The sequence below is a fragment of the Fundulus heteroclitus genome, chromosome 12 (genome assembly GCF_011125445.2).
Source record: "Fundulus heteroclitus isolate FHET01 chromosome 12, MU-UCD_Fhet_4.1, whole genome shotgun sequence".
NCBI lineage: Eukaryota > Metazoa > Chordata > Actinopteri > Cyprinodontiformes > Fundulidae > Fundulus > Fundulus heteroclitus.
Genome location: NC_046372.1, coordinates 16,934,558 through 16,955,133, shown reverse-complemented (window position 1 = coordinate 16,955,133; position 20,576 = coordinate 16,934,558). Strand labels below are relative to the sequence as shown.

General features: G+C 39.2%; 1 protein-coding gene across 1 annotated transcript in view; it reads right to left on the bottom strand.

Annotated features, from left to right (window-relative positions):
* Window positions 1-20,116, bottom strand: part of rtn4r (reticulon 4 receptor) — a 77,916-nt gene extending 57,800 nt beyond the window's left edge. Inside the window, exon 1 of the mRNA XM_012851102.3 lies at window positions 19,528-20,116. Coding sequence (XP_012706556.2) covers window positions 19,528-19,549 — 22 coding nt within the window. The 5' untranslated portion in view covers window positions 19,550-20,116. The remainder of the gene's footprint in view (window positions 1-19,527) is intronic.
* Between the last annotated feature and the right edge of the window lie 460 nt (window positions 20,117-20,576).

Sequence of the window (20,576 nt, the reverse complement as noted above, 5' to 3'; positions counted from 1 at the left end):
AGCAGTAGTGGCTTGTTTTCACACAGTAGGCTGACCGGAAAGGAGGTTTGAGAGAGGTGGGAAGACATGAGGCAAAGGGTCTCACACCGGAATTGAACCCTGGTCAGCCACGTCGAGGACTAAAGGTTGCTCTATACTTGATGCGCATATGTTCCGCACAGAAATGAGATGTTCGGACACAACGTCCGCAGCATTTATGCTCCGTGCGTCCTTGCATTTTTCTCCTAGACTCTGGAGGGCAGTGTTGCGCTCCTACGGCAAGCGTACTATACCCCACTACACGTAGAAGTAGAAAACACAGTTGTTTCCAACATTTCAGCTTCTTACTTTCTGCCAAGAGTGACTGTGATTTCTGTCCAGGAATTGTTAATTATTTGTTCATCACGGTGGTCCTTTTTGGGCCAAATCATAAAGATGTCTATATTTACAAACCTCCCCCTGAAGGAGCGTGGCTCGTCTGCCATGTTTTTTTCAGCGTGGGACTGTCCCTGTAGTTATAAAATTTCCCAGTTGCGTCGTGCCGAAATTTTTGACTGCACGGAGGGGCGTTAGATGCCAAAATTATGTAATAGGGCCATGTGGACCTCGTGGATGCTTCAAGCATAAACCAGGCTTAAAGCCTCCGTATATGGGTCGGGCTCACTACCTCTGCGCCGTCGGAGTATGTCCCTATAAAATTTATTTTCAAAAATATGTTCACATATATTCTGAATGCCTTTACAGCTTTAGAATTCATCCAAAATGCCATAAAACTACAACATGCAAGGCAAGTGAGCACATACATATTAATGGCTTCAGAATAAAAAAAGATGAGCTAAACGTAAGACTCAACCATAACATTACTATCTTTTGTTTTCTTCAAAACAATTGCATGTTTTTTTCTCTGTCCTCTTGAACTTACATTTTAAGTTTAAATGAAACAGAGTCTGGCCAAAGATATACATGTGAAAAAAAAATTAACATGCTCCGCTGTGATGGTTTCTACCACAAAAAGCTATAGGGCAGGTACTACGTCATTCTATTGCTTATAATAATCTGTCCACATTGGGAAAATAAATATTAGGACCCCTGTTACACTTCCCAGCATTTTCAAACATATCTTTTCAATTTTTCCAACATGCATCCAAATGGCCTAAAGGATTTCAATAAAACAATTTGGTAATGTTACACTCAACTACATCAAAAGTCATAACAAGATCCTGCGAGTGGCTAATGGGCATCCTTTTAAGCTCAGACTGGTGGTGAGAATGACATCACACCTGAGTGTTCTAGTTGGAAGTCTAAAAAATCAACAGTAGGATTAGCTATTTATTGTGGGGCTAGTGTTGGCAGTCCAAGCAGATAACAAGGAATTTCTCTTCACAAAAAAAGGTTGTACAGTGCTATCTAAGCTACAGGTCAAGGAGATACAAACTCTTAGAAGTGATAATGAAGAGTTTTTACAGTCATCTCTCACTATGCATTATTTGCATAGCAACCACATTGGAAACTGAACTGAACTCAAGTTCAGGGCAGCGTTTTTGTAGTCCCAAGAAAACTCTGAAAATTATATTATCAAAATAAAAAGGGTATGTCTAGATATTCTCAAACAACAGCTGCAGTTGTTGTTTTCTTTCAGTTTTTCCTCTCAGTCATTAACATCTTCAGCATACTTTTGAAGCTTAAAGAAGACAGTCAGATGTGGAATAAATGATTAAAATACCCTTCACCACTGTTGTGGCTTCTAGGACAGAATACCTGGGGGGCATGTGCAACATTGGCCTCAATTTCATTTCTTTTAATAAGCTCTGGATAGCCAGTCCATATGTATAAACCACAAACAGAAATCTTAAGAACCCTCTTTAAAACTCTATTTGAATGTGGACTGGAAGTGCAAACAAGGCAGAACATTTGTTTTGCTAAATTTCTGTGTTGGTGCGGATTTGGAATTGTTTTTTCATACTGAAACTCTGCATGAGAACACAAGGTGGAAGGAAAGCAGAAAATCTCCATTCATTAAAATATCCATGTTGATGTAGCGAGGCCCAGTGTCTCGTCTCTTATTCCCATCTGTAATAAAGTTTCCAGTCTCCTGTCCTTCCGGCCAATTGCTTTGTGTGGAAAGCAGTGATGTGCTCTCTTATAAGAAAGACCTAATGGCTGTATATACTTTCTTATGCATGGTGCTAAAGGTTTTGAATCAGCATCTCTCCATTACAGCAAAAAGTATGGATAGAACTGACGGGAACTACAAATGAATCCAAATAATTTCCCACCACAGTCCTTCCAGTAGGAGCACAGTCTACATAATAATAATAACAATAATAATAATTGAATAGGTCCCCTAGACGTGTTCTTCTCCAAGAGACAGTCTGTATAATACACTTAAAGGAGCCATGGGCCAAATGTTTCAGCAAAGAAGAACCAGTCCAGAACTATCCAATTCTCTTTTTCCTTTTCAAAAATTGCAGGTTGTGTCTTTTTAGGGTATGAAAAAGTAACTCTTGGATTTTGACAGTTTACTTAAGGTTAGAAAATGAAGGTAGGTTGGGACAAAATGGCAACTCATGGGAACAAATTGCTAAAGGTGTGGGTTAACCAAAGTAACTAAGGGAACTACTTAACAATTTCTTGAGCAAAACTCCTGAGCAATGATGAAACAAAATAACTGGAACCCGTTACGTACTCCTGTGGAGCGATGCAACATGTTATGGAAAAGATCTTGTTTTTTCAACAAACTGGTTGAGATTTTTAAGTGAGCAAACACACATTGGAACACACAAACACACACAAAACACACAAAAACACACAAAACACACAAAAACACATTGGAAAAAGCCAATCCTGCATACAAAGCCATTTTGCTGAGGGATTTTTTTCCCCCCAACTGGTGCTATTTGCCTTCTAAAATATCATTGGTATAAATCATCCTTTATATTTACTTACACAAGTCATTTGATTGATCCTTTGAATTTGACTATATCTATTTGAAACACAGCCCATTCATACCAAGTTGTAGGTGAATTGTGCTTTGGGAATGTGGGCAGGAAAAAAAAAAAGCTGGAAACTTTTGAAAAGTCACATCTGTCATGAAGCTGATTGCATTGATCGACAGTTTATGCTTTTCTCATGTGTCTATGGATACTTGTAATCCCAGCATTAAAATTGCAGCTATTTGAGCTGAGTTTTTATAGACATTACCACTCATTGCCATTTGGTTGATGTTTAAAAAAAAAGGTGATGATGCACGTGTTACCTTGTTGGAAGAGGTTCTCATATGCAAGCTAAAACCTGAAATAGCTGTGTGGATTTTTTTTTTTAACATGGAATCGTTTTACACAACCTTTATGCAGAGATATTACTGACCAACGGGTCACACCGATATCCTAGGTATGTTATTTTGCTGCCTGGGCATCAAAGTATGTGATAGATGCTTCTACTTTGCTGTTACCTTCTTTTTAAAGTCTGTTGTGATTGTGGCCCGTTCTAGCTCAGGTTTAAGTTTTCTTCCTCTGATTTGTCACGATTTAGAAATTGTAAATATGATTCAAGGGGCTTTGGGGAGTCACAAATGTCGTTAACCTGGAGGAGAATGTGCAGTAATTTCCGTTCTGTTTCACCAGACTAAATTGCGGAAGTGTAACATGAAACCTTCACCTCTCCTGAAAATATTGCTCTGCTGCTCAGTGCCGTTTAAGTCGGCATACAACAGCAGATTCACGCAGTTTCTTTTTACTTTTAAATATGTGCTCGGATGTTGAGTTAGTTCTTAAATGTGTTCGCGTGAGCAAAAAAGGAAAGGGGAGGAAGAGTTTGTTCTCTGTCCTGTCTCATATTTCACCGTGGTTTCAATTGACGCTTGTTCTTGTGATGCCTTTTAAATGCCAGGTGGGAAATACTTAACAGCTAGGCACAAACTCAATATGCTAATGCCTTTCAGTGTGGCCACACAATAGAAGAAAACATTACCTGTCAATTACCCATGGCAGAATTGCTAAACCACCAGAAATCTCAACAATACAAACAAGCTTAAATGCAAGCTGAAAGTTGCGCTCTCAATTACTAAATCATGTCAGAAAAATTAACCCCTTGAACTTATTGTGATTGAGTTGAATTGCATTACGTTTAAGGGGGCATATGCCAGTTGTAACTCTATCAATTACTTAATTAAAGTGCCAGGTGGAAATTTCAGGCTTTGATTTATGCTAACAAAGTGAATGCTGACCTGTCAACACTCATTTCCCATACAAATGGAAGGAGGTGCACTTAAAAAGAAAGATATAAAATGGGAAAACAGAAACAGAAGGGCCAGAAATACACACTACATCAAGAAAGTATTGTTGTAACAGCCTATTTCATTTCTTCCTGGCAATTTTCACTCCCACGAGAATCTTCTCCCCTATGATAGCACAGTGGGACTGAATTGACTTCAGACTATTTTGTTTTTCATACAGATATCATCGAGACCCCCTCAGCGTAATTTGTTTACAGCTCAGAAACAGAGAGTTGGCAGTGCTCATTTATCTCCCTGGGATAATTGGTGTGATGATGGGCTTCGCTGAAAACATGAACATGCATGAGGACAAGCATGTAAAAAAAAAATAAACATTTATTCCTGCAGACCTCAGAACAGGGGGTGTGAACACAGAGCCAAACCAATGCACATCAGTTTTTCATCCTTTTGTGCTTCAGCAAATATCACTTATGTTATTGTCGCACCTGGAAATTTAGTTTAAAAAAACATTTCATTATTTTTATGTTGCACCGTAAATTTTTAAATAGCGGATTGTATCACTTTTCAGTGTTGGCAAAAGTGAATTATGCTTTATTACATATTATTTTGTGTATCAAACAAACGTGTTTCTTTCAAACAGAAACTGTTGAAACAATCCAACAGTTTCTTGCCCCTCATAGTGATGCCCACAATAAAGAGAGACTGTATTGGTGACTTCAGATCCCTGCCTGTCTATGTAATGAGGCCTACTGTGTTCTTTCCTCAAATATCAACAAACAGCTTTTCATATTTCAGAGTAGAGAATACCTGAAACACTTGTCAATGCATTTACCATGTCAAAGCAAAACTTATGACGCAGGACAAGTATTTATCTACACACAACTAGGTACAACCTCATATAAATGTGTCACCAACAGCTATGGACCAGAAAGTATTTCTGACTGACTCATGACAAGTCAAATATAAACTCAAAGGTTTCTTTTTTTTTTAAACCGTGAGCACAATATACATAAGTACTACTAGCTCAAGCTGACAAGAACACTCATTGGTCTGGATAAATTGTTAATGGTAAATGACCTGTACTTGTATAGCACTTTATCAAGTCCTGAGGACCCCGAAAGCGCTTTACATTACATTGTATCATTCACGCGCTAACGGTGGTGAGCTACACTGTGGCCACAGCTGCTCTGGGGCACACTAACAAAAATGGGGCACCCATACAGGTCCACAGGGTGCTATAACTAAGTGAAGAAAACATAATTTGCAATTGTCAGCATCAGTGACAGCTTAAAAATGAAGTCAGAGGAAGCATAGAGATCTAAGAAGCTATTTATGAAATGCCAAGACATTTTGAATTCATTCAGGCAGTCAGAATGAAAGAGAGTAAGATATCTATAGATAATAGTAAGGCTGTACAAAGTACAACAAAGGAGCTCTGTTTCATCCCTTAAGCTTTTCTGTATGTCATAAAACATTGATTTTTGAAATGTTGGAATCCTTTTGGAAATCTGAGTCTAAGAGACTGGACTTTAAGCAATGTTAGCAATGCATGCTAGCTTCACAAATTGATAACACAAGATACTTAAGATAATTTCAAATGTCAACTCTGTAATCATTTTCTCAGTTTTACAACATTGGTAAAAGCCTGTTTTCTATGTTTGGAGAAACTTTATTAAAGAGAAAGCTACAAATAAACAGGGCCACAAGGGCATCAATATTTTAGGGTTACAGGAAGAGAGTGTTTGCGTGGGCAGTAAAATAATATCTGCCTATCTAAAGTCTTCTACACAAACAAAAAGAGAAATAGTAAACCTTTGTGAAGAACCAATTTTTTCGAGTCTCATAATTCACTTAATTTGCAGAAACAGCAGATATAAGAACCACCCTTTATTAGAATGCATAAAACACATGCTTCTTAGTACACACTTTGATAGAGGAATAAGATACAATTATTGGATAAAAGATTCCTAAACTATTGATTAAAAGAACCATACTGATGCTGCCTCAACCCATGAGGCAGAACCACCCACAAGTTTCTTTACTCTCAAAATTTGTATTCTCTAATTGTGGTATCTCACAAAATGCAAAATTATAGGCATTAGAAATTTGTCAGGGTCTTGCAAGCTCAAAATGTCCTTGAAAGCTGCCTTCAAGGGGAGAGATAAAGCAATCAAAGACAAGCCAGCCAGATGACAAATTGGTTCATCATGGAATTAATTTTCGGCAAGTTTTAGGAAAACAGTGACAGATTTTAATGCGCAAATTATTGCAATATTTTGAGCCAACACAACTGAGAGGTAGGAGCTCAAAAAGGAGCTAGTTTTGTGACATACAGAGAAATCACTGTCTTCTTCAGTGTGCAGGAGGGGAAAAAATATTAGGATATAACAATGAATCAATAATTGTACAGTGAAAAGGGAAAACTGGATTATATAATTTCCATCTGCTCCTTATATAGTACAATCTGTTTTAGAGTGACTTCTCCCTAGCACACACCACGTGATATTGTCATTACTCCTAATATTAATTTTAATGACCATTCACAGCAAGACTGTAGCTCTATTCGTTGAGTCAGATATATATTTAAGAACAAAGGGTTTTTCTGTGGAAAGTTTGGTTAAGACGTTTCATTTTTTTTGCTTTAAGAAAAACAAACACAGCAGTGTCCAGACTCTCATAACTAATGTGACTGAGGTAAGTGAAACACAATCAAAATACTAATGAAGGGCAAGTAATACTGTTGAAGTGTGGTATGTTATTTCTGCACTTTAATGCTGCACCCACCAAATATGATCCAGAAACACATCAATTAGGCGCACTTCACACAAATTCTGTCCAAAAATAGCAAAAGAAAAAAATGCTAAAGAATGGAAAAATAACTCATCACAGACATTATTTTATCCTTTCATCTACTCATGATGTGACAGCCTTGGAAGGAACTCCGGTTCGCATAATCCTCAAGCCATGCATAACATATGGTCGATGTGAAACCCATTGTGGGCTAAGTGGCTAAAGTCCATGCTTGCCTCTTTCCTGCCAGCCTCCAGATCTGTAATGAATCCCCTCACATTACCCTCCCTCTATCTTCCCAACTCTCCCCACTGCCTCCCCTGAGCCCAGCAGATTACAGATATCATTATAATGGACGTCCTGGCAGGCTAGTTGCGGTCACATTTAATTTGCCATGGCCTGATATCTACACAAGATAATCAGCATTTACACCTGTGAGTGATGACAGGAACAGCACCAAGGTGTTCACTCGTGAAACGGTAATAGAATTATAAAAAGAAGATTGATCAATACAGTGTAAACTGAGTTAAAGAAAACAGTAAGTATATATATATATATATATATATATATATATATATATATATATATATATATATATATATATATATATATATATATAGGTGCATCATGTGAAAGAATATGCATTTTGAACACAGTCCACAGGGACAAGGGAAAGCAAAGATGAAGCAAGCTTGTCAGATTTGCATTTAAATAAGAATAACCTACTCTGAGCCCCTACATGACTAAGAGCATAACCTGATTCACCTGGACACAAGATTTACACGCCAGCTTAAAAGGAATTCGTTCTCCTTTGTGGAATGCTTTGCTCTGTGAGGGCAGCCCTGTCAATTACATGTAGATAAACCTAAGTGTTCTTGCAAAGTGAAGGTTATAGGCTGTTCTTACTCTATGAGACAAGTGGGATTTTCATTGATTCTGCTGTTATGCTTGTGAGTATGTTTAGAGTCTTACTTCCCTCTACCAGTTGCAGGATTATGTCTTTCCTGTTGTCCAAATCCGCACCTTAGACCATTAATTTGTGCATGAGTGAAGTAAAAAAAAAGTAGTACACAGCTATTAGAATATATATATATATATATATATATATATATATATATATATATATATATATATATATATATATATACACACACATATATCTATATCTGTGATTCTATCTATCTATCTATCTATCTATCTATCTATCTATCTATCTATATACACATGTAAAATGCGCATGTAAAATACAAAAAACGAGCCTGGCCTTGGGGGGGGGGGCATGCCAATATTACAGTATGCTGGGGGAAGGGTGGGTGGCTTTCCTTTTCTCAAACTCAAAGCCTAATTTGAATAATAATAATAATAATAATAATAATAATAATAATAATAATAATAATAATAATAATAATAATAATAATAATTTATTTCCATTATTCATGAAAGTACTTAACTACTTCAAAATATATCTATATATACAACAGTTTGAATGCACAAGTACAAAATGGGTTGTTTACAGGAACAAAATAAAGCAGGAAGGGCCAAAATGGGGATGCACAATTATAGAATGAGGTACAAAATGGCAGAGGCAAATTGAGCTGCAGCTATTTATAGCTTTGTATTAAGTCATATACATACGTTTTAAAATGTACTTGGAATGTACTTTTGATGGTCTCTAAAAATGTAAATGTATGTCGTTTGTCTTTCAGTTGCTTGGCATTTATCTATTATCCTTACTTGACTCTAATGCTGTTCAAATCCTGGATCAGTCAGCTACTTCATCTGAATGGCAGTGCAGCCTGCACGAGGAGGAGCCAAGAAGGGTGGACTTATAAGGCTAACAATGTATCCATTCACAGGTCTAATTTAAGAGCGGCTTCTTCTCTGCCTAATTAACAATTTACTAGGCCATCAGTCACTCCCCATGTGGTATAATCAGCGTCACCCACGTTCAGTAGCTATTTGCACACCTCCAAATCTGCAACAAGATTAGAAATGACATTCAACTTTTAAGGATACACAAAAAGAAAAGAGGGCACTGCTTCAAGGATTCTCAGAGAATGACCATAAAAGGAAAGGCTGAACTGAAAGCTGTTCCCTCAGCTGCAGAATGAGATTTATATTTAACAAATGAACCACTTCTGATATTGCATGTCAGAAGCTCACGCCACATAATGTCGCTGCCATGTTGAAACAATCAGGAAAGGCAGGTTCACTCAAAACGTTTGGCTTTACGCTAGGGACTTATTTAACTTGTGCCTAAACGGTGTCAGGACATCTTTTTTTTTTTTTTTTTATTGTGTGGGTCAAAGCTACTAAGCCACTTGATCTGTTCTGTAGGCACAGGCACCTTTAAAGGATTATGATCCAGCAGCTTTTTTTTATGAAAATAAAGATAAATACTCCAAGTGAATCCACTTGCGCTATCCAAAAACTGCATGGAGCTAATTCATCTTCTTGTCCCTGTTTAACAACCTCTTCAAGATGAGGGTTAACATTTATTTCCCTTTTATCAGATTAGGAAACAAGTGCCGGGTTTATGTGTGGATTGTGGGGGAGGGGGAGGGGGGGGGGGGGGGGGCGGCCTGTTCTCTGTTGGTTGTCTTTCCAAATTTTCTAACAGCACAATAATAACCCACAGAGAGGATTAAGGACTGGCAATCTGGGGGAATAGCATATTCCGCTTTGACTGCTTTACATTTTTGCCCCTCAGCTTCCTGTGTATAAACAAATGGAATTTTGCTGGTTTATCCACTTAGTTCCTCTGTCTTGCTGATTAGCGGCGTAGGGCTGAAAGAATGGGATAACCTAGAGTGGTGGGTTCCAAGGATAGCTGAGGCCAGCATGCATCTGTGTGTCTCTCCGCGTGTGTTGCTTAGGATGTGTATATGCTTTGTCTTCACACCCCCAGATCTGAAATGTGTATATGTGATTGTACTGTATAGGAGCTGCTTCAAGGGTGCGGCCAATTAAAGAAGCTCTCCAAGCAGTGTGCTCATCAGGATGCAGTGAACATAGCTGATCCACTCCTGGATAGCTTGAAGCTGTCTGTCCCTGGGACTGGGGCATTAATACCCCCTCGCTTTGCAGCACATAGTATTGACATCTTTATCCTATAACCACGGAAAAATCCATAAGAAGATGGATAAAATCTGTCATAATTGTGCACACCATTCTTAGTTTTCTCGCATGCATGTGCTTGACCCCGGATATATACAACAGCATATATTTTAAATGTAAATTAAGAAAATGTGTTACTCATCTTGGGTTCCCATTTACTGGTGTTCCATAAAAAGAGCTGCTATTTTTAAGTAGTGTGAGGCATCGCCATACGACAGGACTGCTTAATTCTGCATCTTTATGTTGCTGGCCAAGCCTTCTCCAAACACAGTCAGGATGAAAGCAAATGTTGTAAAGATATAACTTTTTTTCTTCTTCAGACATGCTTAAATTTAATGTCAACAGTTTTATGAGCCTATTACAAAACGATTGCACATGGGAAAGATGCATCCATGCAAGAAAACAAAGTGGTTGTGCTTTAATTTTATATTTTGGGGCAGGGAGGGGAGGGGGGAGTAACCAATATATTAAGTATTTTTTTATCTTTTATTTTTACAGTAAATTGAATTTGTAATTTCATGCACATTAAAATTGTATTTTACCTTGATCACGTCAATTTAATAAAAAATTGCGACAGAGCTGTTGTACTTGTATATTTCTGAAAAGAGCAATTTAGAGAGCTACTGCTGTGACTAACTACGAGTACTTTCTTTGTTTTTATATTGTTTTTAATATATCTGCTGGCCCAGAAATTATTTAACTTAATTTCTTTCCTATAAAGAATCACTAACTGAGAAACCACTGCCATTACCTGTAGTCTGTGCACAGGTACGCGCAGAGCTCAGATTTACGAGCGTGAACGCGGGGTCACACTATAAACTGCTCAGAGGTAAGAAGTCTTCACACTGAACTGTTTTCTATGTGGCACGAAGCTGACACTGAGCTGCTTCGGGAAATGTAGGAATTTGTCAAAAGAATTTAGGCCAATAAGTGTACTCAGCTATCAAGGGTAAACTGTCGGCCGAGAGTCCATGCGGCTCATGGTTTGTGCACAGGACACCCAGGTGTGTGGGAGCCTTTAATGCTTCTCCTAAGCTGAGTCGTCGCTCCTCTACTTTCAGCTCAGAGTAGGGACGGGTACCAAATTTGGTACTTATACCGGTACCAACCGAATCCCGTCAGTACGACCAGGTACCGATTCACATAAAATCAAACGGTACCATGTTCCGATACCCAAACGCATCACTGTGACACTGAGGAAGTAAAGAGTGGGCGATTTTCCATGCGGAACATGAACACAGCATTGCACGCAGAAGAGAGGGATGACGTCAGAAGCCACTGGTCCGGTCAACAAAGCATGGCTGATAGAAAGCGCTGGCTCTGCTTTTCAAAATGCGCTGCAGATTACGCTCGCTGCAATATCTGGGTTCCCCTACCACTAAAGACATGCTGGTCAGGTCAGCCATTTGTGGCGGCGCACTCAGTCGCAGCAGCTCAGGCTAGCCCTCCATCTGAGCTGCGAAATGTTGTTGTATGTACCTTATATGTATAATGGAAAATAATGAACATTATCTATCCATGAATGGATAACACAGATCCCAAATGTAATAATATGAAAATTGAATAAAGTTAAGCTCCAAAATATTCTAAAATCTGTTAGATCTAGATTTTAACGAGATTTTCATTCAATTAACTAGTAAGAAGGAAAAAAAGCCGATACAGCCTTCAAAATATAACCATGCATAAAGATAAATGAGCAAGACAGAAACATACAAAAAGAGAAAGATGGATAAATAAGAGATAGTTTGAGAGAGACAGAAGCTGGCTGCTTATATAAAGCTGTATTATGTGATATTAATGGAAAGCTAAGACTAAGAAAAATGTTAGCAATACTACAACACTAAAATAAAGATTTGTCTAAGTGAACGTTATCAATGAATCAGATGGAACAAACTTTATTCTAATAATCATTAATCAACAATTAATCATAATTCCATTATTTTTTTGCATTCCTAAATAATACAGTATTATACATCTAGGCATGTTCTATCTTTTAGATTTTCCATAAAAAAGTAACTTAATTCGGAAAAAAACAACTTTGAAATGGGTTCTACCTGACAAGGCCTCTAAAGATATAATCAATCGTTGTTAACATTTGAGTTTGGACAACTATGTCCATTTAAGTAGATTTTACGTGGTTTAAAAATAATTTCTGGAAAATTTGTCATTTTCGGACAAAAAAGTTAAGCAATGACTGTCAGATGAAGACTTTTTAATATAAATAAGTCAGAAATCTAAAATGAATGAAGTGAGAAAATTGTGCTATTGAATCTTTTAGTTAGTATTGGTCCATCACTTATGTGGTGGACTTCTGAGTGAGATTTTATTTGGGGCACTTTGGTTTGAGCAATCTTTGACACTTAATTGTGATTTTTGTGTAAAATAAATAACCAAAGGAAAAAGAGAAACATCGCCACCATATTTGCACCCAAATAACTGCAATGCAAGAACTAAATCTTCTTATTTGCATTTAACAGCTCCCTGTAATTTTATTCCAACTATGTGATGGACATAACATTTCATACATTAATGGAATTAAAACTTTTTTCACACATACCTATGGCTGTTTTTAGATAGGTTTGGTTTAACAGGTCAAATTGGTAAACTAGTTCCCTGACTTGTGAAAAATAAGAAAGAGCACCATTTATGTTTCTGTAACAAAATTAGTTCCATTTTATAGACATATTGTATGTAACCAAGTGGGAACATCTGCTCTGTCTGGAGCAAACGTTGCTGTCTTTATGTATGGAAATTGTGTTGTGGACCACACAGTAACTTTTGAGGAAGACCTTATGGCCCTTGCCCACTGCAGGCAAATCTGGCCCAAATAAGATTTCTATGCAGGTCAATTGACCAGGTCAGACATTTTAGAACCAGTGGAGACGCTCAGATCTGGTCTAAATCCTGCTCTTATCAAGTCAGATTTGAGCCACTTTCACATGTGGTACTGTAACCGATTCATATCTGATCTTTTTGAATGCGACTCCAGTGGGAACCACCAAGGCGAATTCAATGCGTCTTTGACGTCACTTTCGATCAACACGTGTCACAACTTCGTGCCAGCAGCAGCTGGAAGTGATAGCAGTTAGCGTTAGCAAGACAGATGGCAGCTGACTGCTGCCACAGCACTGCTTGATGGGGGTGACAGCGAGACTTTAGACCTCATCAACATATGCAGCAAAGGTTCTACTCAAGATGGCTTGTATAGGTACCGTCTGGATGAGGGACGTAGCTCATGGCCCTGAAAAAAATGTGTGTACAATTCTACACATGGAGGACTTTGCATTGCCAAAGAGGTTTCCACTCGTCACAGTCCATTGTATTGCATTTTAACAGGGGACAGCGCGTCGTAATATGCCCTCATTGCAAAGCAATAAAAATGATTGTGGCAAGTGTCCTGGATATATATTTTTAAAAGTTGGCCTCAACTTCCTAAAGTTATGAATGAACTCTGTCTCTGTGAAGTTGTTAAAATCCCTGCCCCATCAGTCCTAGCCGCATCTCCGCAGCCAAACAGACCCAAAACTTTGTAAAGTGCCAGAGTCTCATTTTGCCCCTCAGCATCCATAAAACCTATTTCTTCCATGTTTGCTGGACCAAAGTGGCCTGCGTGAAGTCATTGATATTGATATTGGTCTTTTGCATATGTGGGTCAGATTGGAGCCGTAGACAGTTCACACTGGAGTCAGACATAGGCACCATTTTAAAAGTAATGGGAACGACCTCAAAAAAAAATCCGATTACAGGAAAATACAGTAATTGAGCATTAAGACGTAGTGGGAACATAGCCTATATTTCACTTCTTCACTGTGATTCAATCTTAGTGTGCAGCCCCTAAGAGACTGAAGAAGAGTGTTGGTTCTTATACATAGGCAGGTTAACATACCAGGAAATGGTGCTGGAGCCACAATTTTAAAGCTTGTGTACACACAAAACGTGGCCTGAATCTACAAAAAAAAAAAAAGAAATGGAAAATGTACGGTCCTCACAGCAACACATTTTTTTAGACACTGAAGTGCCTTGTTAGACCTAGAGACCGCACCAAAATGTGTTGCTCTCAGATGCACCTCTGAACAGGGAAAAGAAGGCCAGTAGGGCAGCAATGCCACATGCTTGCTCAGTATGAGGGATTGCTGCAAAGTCAATGGCTCGATTCTATTTGTTTGGCTCACTTAGCTGGCAATAATGAACAGAATTAGACTGCACTGCATTATAACTAGGATCAAATTGAAATGTTCTTAATTGGACATAAATCTGTCTACGCGTAATAGTGTTGATTTTACTGTACACTTCTGTATGTACATTAGATTTGTTTGTCAACAATTTGTACTGTATAAAGTGAATTGAACTGAACCGGACTAAACTCGAGACCTGTTCTTGAGAGTTCACCATTTTCCTTCTGTCAAAAAAAAAAACTTTCACCAGATCTGATGTTTCATGATCTCTTTCCTCAGAGGGATTTCCAAAGAGCTACTGTTGCACATCTAAGACAAAACATGGATTACCAGAAAAAAATTAACTATGACCTATTTAAACGCTCAAAATATTAATGGTTTTATCAGTTATTTGGGCTTCTCAGCCCTTGACAGATGAAGTCCAGGTGTTGTCATTAACTGTTAAATGTTAAGTAACATCGTTTTGGCAGGTTGTGATCAAAAGCATAGGTACAGTTTGCCCTTCCACTTGTAAGCACATTGAAAACCTATGGGGATGGCACAAAAAAAAGCTGATGTTTGTCCTTGAGCAACTGTGGTAACATTCTGATGCAACATGGGTGACTATGATTATATAAATATATTATTCGGGGGAAAAACATTTTTTTTTAATGATTTTAATGAAATATAGCTGCCAGACTGATTAAAATTTTAGAACCAGAAGTTTAAAATCCTAGGAAACCGAAAGGGACAATCAGACTGAAGAGTTGAGAATAAATGCTGAAAAACCCAAAGCTTAGCTGGAACAGTCAGCGTCTCTTCTGCAGCGATCACCATTCTTCCCAAATACCTATATTCCAGTCTAGTGTGCCGCATTAAATTTCTACAACCCCTGCAGACTGTCTCTATTGTTCAGAACTGTGGTCTGCTCATTGGTCGTATTGGCTGATTACAGAGAATTGTGAAAAATTAATGTAAGCTGCGTTCCCAAAGTAGCAGCCAATCTTTCCCTTGTATTGTTGCAGCATACTGGAGCATCCTGATAATAGACACCTTAGTTGGAAAATATATTTCTGTCTTTTTTTCCCCATTTTACTGCCAGCACCTTCTTCAGACCTCCCCATAACTCACAGAGCGTTACACGCACAAACAAATGATCCTGGTAGCCCCCCTCCTGTGCTTGTGTAAACATCCATACAAGCACTAAGATGGATCAATTTTACATCCCCTTTCAAGAGGTTTGAGATGTCTTGTCTCATTTTGAAGTTACGACTTGGGTGTTTGATCTCATCTAATACCCCTCATGCAAATCAGTCATTTTTCTTGGCCTCTTTCTCTCTTTTCGCAAACAACCTTTCCACTAACACTCTAATGTGCTCTACATCCATCTTGTGGCCTGTTTTTCACCAGCCAGAGAGTTTTTGTGGAGGAAGGGGGGGGGGAAAAGGTACTAATTTGACATAAAACCCCCTCATTGTATTGTGGTTTAAGACTTCTGAAGAGAAAGCATTCAGTTCCACCATAATGGTTTTATCCATTCATTTGCACTTTATTGGCTTTGCTTGGCAGTAGACAGGGAGCAATGGCACCCCCGAGCAACAGCTTTCCCACAGAGGCATTTGATCATATGCTGACTGGGTGAAAAAGAGTGTAAATTAAAGTCCCTCCTCACCCTGACACTTTAAACACGACAGGCCATATTTTCTCAGCCAAATCAGGAGCCCGAGAGATGGATACCAATTATAATTGTATCCGGAATAAAAAAAAAGGAATCAGACATAGGTGTGTGTCAGTAGGCTGGTGCTAAATCACAACAACAGCAGTTGGATGATGAAAACTTGCCTAGAGGGTTTGAGGGACCCAGAGCCATTCTTTGCACAGTGATGGGATGTGCACTTGAATTTGCATCACTCTGTGACATATCAAAGAGAATACACAAGCAGATGTGGCTCTTTGATTCTCCTCGCTGTGAGATGCAGAGTTAGTCTGTTGGTCCGCCATAATCTACGGCTTTCTTACGTTAATCCTTCAATTTTAGCCAAGTAATGAACATCGTGAGGAAGATAAAGTGCGTACAGCATGTTGCATAAGCTCTATGAGAGAGAGAGAGAGAGAGAGAGAGAGAGAGAGAGAGAGAGAGAGAGAGAGAGAGAGAGAGAGTGAGAGAGAGAGAGAGAGAGAGAGTGTATGTGTCAGCTGGCAACTGGATTTTTACGCGTGCTAATTTTGCAAACTAGTTGGTATACACAACACACACCTTTATATTTCTATCCTAATCAGGATGTGCCATTCCATTAATTTGGTTGACTCCATCCCTAACCTAGGTCCAGATTCTTACCTCCCTGCGCTAAAATTTGTCATCTGCGCTTGCCCACTAGGGTTTTCCAGGACTCTCCATGGATGTTTGCGTGCAGCCTTGACTCTTTGAGCACTCTATGAATGCCAACAGCAACTATAATGCTACCAATTTACAGGATGGTACCAAATACACAACCGTTAAAGAAAACCACGGGTAAGATCATGAGTGGAAGAAGAGAAATACAGTCTGGTGCTTTTTTTTGTTAAAAGAAAAGCTTTAATCTTTAGTTTAGGTTAGTTTCTTCTTCTTCTTGAAGTAGCTGGTGTACAAACCAGCCCATTGTTGCTCCCGTAGGGAAAACCGTATATTTCTGAGTGGAAAGCTGTACTTTTACAGATCCAAAAGTAGTATGAATGTGCTTGTCAGCATGGTCTAAGGTCAATGCCTACTCCCAACCTTTACACATAATCGTTATGAGTACTTACTAAATCCCTTAACCCTTAACCTAAGCTTATTTAATATCCTAGCCCTAATATTTTACCCCCTAAATTATTTCCCATTAGCTTTAAACTTGGCTTTAGTCCAAGTGGTGATTGGTCTTAGGAATGTTGGTGATTATATAAAAAAATCCTACAGAGGCAACATAAACTAGAGCTTGATAACACTTAGATGCAAGTTTCTATTTCAGTTATTACTAACATATTGTGTTGACTACTATTTTATTTGAATAATAATAACATGGCTAACACTAACTCAAACTCTAACTTTGGTACCGAAAAGGAAAATATCCTAAAAGGCTCATGGTTACTTTGCACCATTCTCAATTGTATTCCCATTTCGTCCCTTCGGACTGCCATTTTATATATTTTTTTTGTTCAAATTTGTAACTGTAAATAAACCATTTTGATTCTGTGTACCTAAATCATTACATATCAGACTAGGCTTCTGGCTAGTCAATTTGTTATGATTTATAGAGATAAATATGTTTTTTTTTTTCCTGAGAATTCTTAATTACACCATATTTCCATTTATGGTGGTTCTCATCCCCTAGGGGCCAACTGGTTGTTATGAGATGTGACAAATCAGAATCCTCGCTCAAACCAAAACAACCGTGAATAGGTTCCTGACTGCATTATTATGTGAGAACATAACAACATTCCCTTACAGTATCATTACAATTAGTCAATTTGCCCTTCTATCAATTTGTACCCCAATTGTGTACTTTTCATACCGTTCTACAAACCTGTGAACAAATACTTTTATCCATATACCTAGGTCATAACATTTAGTCTGTTGTAGTGAAGCATTTATAAGAAGGGTCTATTTATGGAGTTGAATTAGATTAACATAAAATGCTTAGTTCTCACATACTGTATGTTGTCTGAAAATGTTGTACTACATTTTATTCCCCTTTATTTTGGTGTAAGTCCCTATCTAGGCCTGTTGGCTCCTATAAGTGGTTGAATATTTGATCTGATTAAAATAACAATAAATGGCCTCCTGTTTGTAGATATTATATATTAGATTAACATAACCACATTCCCATGCAGTAGACTACCAATAGGTTACAGAAAATGACTTGATGATTGCTATCCTCTTGGCAGCTTCAGTACAAAACAACCTGTACTAGACTGCTCCATTTTGTACCTGGAAAAAGTCACTGTGAAACAACCAAAAAAGGTATGAAATGGTGTAGGACGAAATTCCCAGCACATCTCCTGAAAAGGTAACACAAACAAGTGCACAGGCATAACTTTGCATTTCTGCTCTTATTTGAATGTTATTGAATTCCATTTATTTCAGTAAATTCGAGCTGATCTCTTTGATTTACACTTTAGTCCCAACCCTATACCCTAAAGCAAAAACGTTTGTTCCACCACATTAGGACTGGGCTTTGATTCTCACGTCTGTCAGGTGGAGGATTTTGCAGGAAAAGGTCCAGGAGAGGCGGCGTAAACTGCGCACACACGCGCACTCGTAGTTATCTCATGGTGCTCCTTGTCAGGCAGCACTCGCCATGCCCATGTTATTATCTCTTCACTGCATTAAACATAAGCTTTTTGCACACAAAAGTAGGCTTGGGTGCAGGCAGGTGCCAGAAGACAAGCACGCCAGGTGCTTCTTCATCCTTCCTCTTCGATCTCTCCTTCCTCCGCGCGCAACTGTGCGCGCTCTCAAGCCACTTACGCGCGCACGCACACACACGCACGCACACACACACACACACACACACACACACACACACACACACACACACACACACACACACAAATATCCTTTCCTTGCCAACAATCTGGCCCCCTGCCAGGGATTAAATTCTTAACCATTTCTGGCGGGAACGGGATCGCGTCCGTGCTCTCATTAAAGCACCTCCAGGTTCGGTCCAAAAGCCGCGCGGCCCAGTTCCCGTCACTTTGGCGGCACCCTGAGAGGAACGATGCCACAAAAACACTAATTATAAGCCAAGAAGCTGGAGAGGGATGTGGTGCTACTGAGCCGCCAAGCGGACCATCTGCAGCCTCCATCAAAAGGGGAGAAAAAAAAAAGGCTAAAGCGGATGCCGGGGTTAAGTTGAGAAATTGGCCAGCATAAACAGAGCAGCATACTGTCTGGTTTATTTATTTAGAGTAACAACGGAGAGGCTCCTGCTTTTCAGAATTCTAACTAAATTAGTCAAGGTCGTACGCATCTGCTTCGCGTCAACTAAAATTGACGCATTACTGTGCTATTATATAAAATATACATATGCATATGTTGTCACAATGCAAATTAGAGGTGTTTTTGACAGTATCAGCCATCTATCAGGTACCAGTTTGACTCAAACACAGCGAAGTAAACTCCAATAAGAGCAGCTGGTTTTATTTATCTCGCTGTTCTGTCACACGGCACCGACGCGGTGCGCGCAAACCCATCGAAATCTTTCGAATTAACGAGAGAACTTACTCTTCACTTACCATCAAAAACGACGGTCCTCATGGTTTAGATGGGGGTGAAATCCGGGAGCACTATAAATCCAAGTCGAACGACTCCCGGTCGTGCGCAGAGATAGATCAGATATCCGCTATTTAGTGCGATTTATGGGGTGATTGCAAATCCCAGCAAGTAAAGGTGGTGGTGGGCGAGAAAACGATCAGCTTCGCAGCCTTCAAACTTTAGCCGTAGGTCTTCCCAGGTGGGGAGCCACGTCTCTGCTCGTACCCTGGCTCAGTCATGTGGATGAGGATTTCAGGAAAAAGTCAGCAGTAAACATCCAAATTTAGATCAGCAGACTCGACACCTCCCCGAAAATGTGGGACGAGCAGACAGCTCTGGAATAACAACAATAAAAGAAGAAGAAGAAAAAAAAGAGCTCAAAGTGTTATCGCAGTTGTGGAGGACAAAATGAATCCATATTTTGTAATCGCAGGACACATCCAGTTCGAACAACTGTTTCCTTTTTTTTTTTGTCACTGTATATTTTCCAAGTGCACAGAGAAAAGTGTGCGGCGTGAGCGTGGACGACGGCCGCACTGGTGCGCATCAGTGTGCGTTCACCGGGGCGGGGAGGAGATAAGGGCGGGGCGGCGAGGTGCGTCTGGCGGAGAAAAAAAAAAAGGAGACAGAAAGAGATGGGGAGAGCAAAGGATGAATCTTTTATGGCTCTGTGTCACGGTACAAAAGAAAATATACCCCCTTTTTTTATTCAAAAAGAAAAGTTTGAATATTTATAATGGCAAAAATGTCTCCAGGCTCTTTCCCGTCAGCGATCCACGGTGCCCGCATTTAGGCTATTAATAGAAAGTGGTAAAATTTAAAGATTTTACAGGAGAGGGGGGACTCGCAGACCTAATGACATTTCTTGCAGCGCCGTGCTTTCGCTCTGATGAATGTTTTATGCGCAGGGGTTTGGGGTTGGTGGTGTGGAGCACGGTGACGTGCGGCGAATCTATTTGTATCGGACTCGGCCAGGCGCACAACATGCATAGAAAAATAAGCCCTAAAATAGAGGCACAGTGCCAACCCT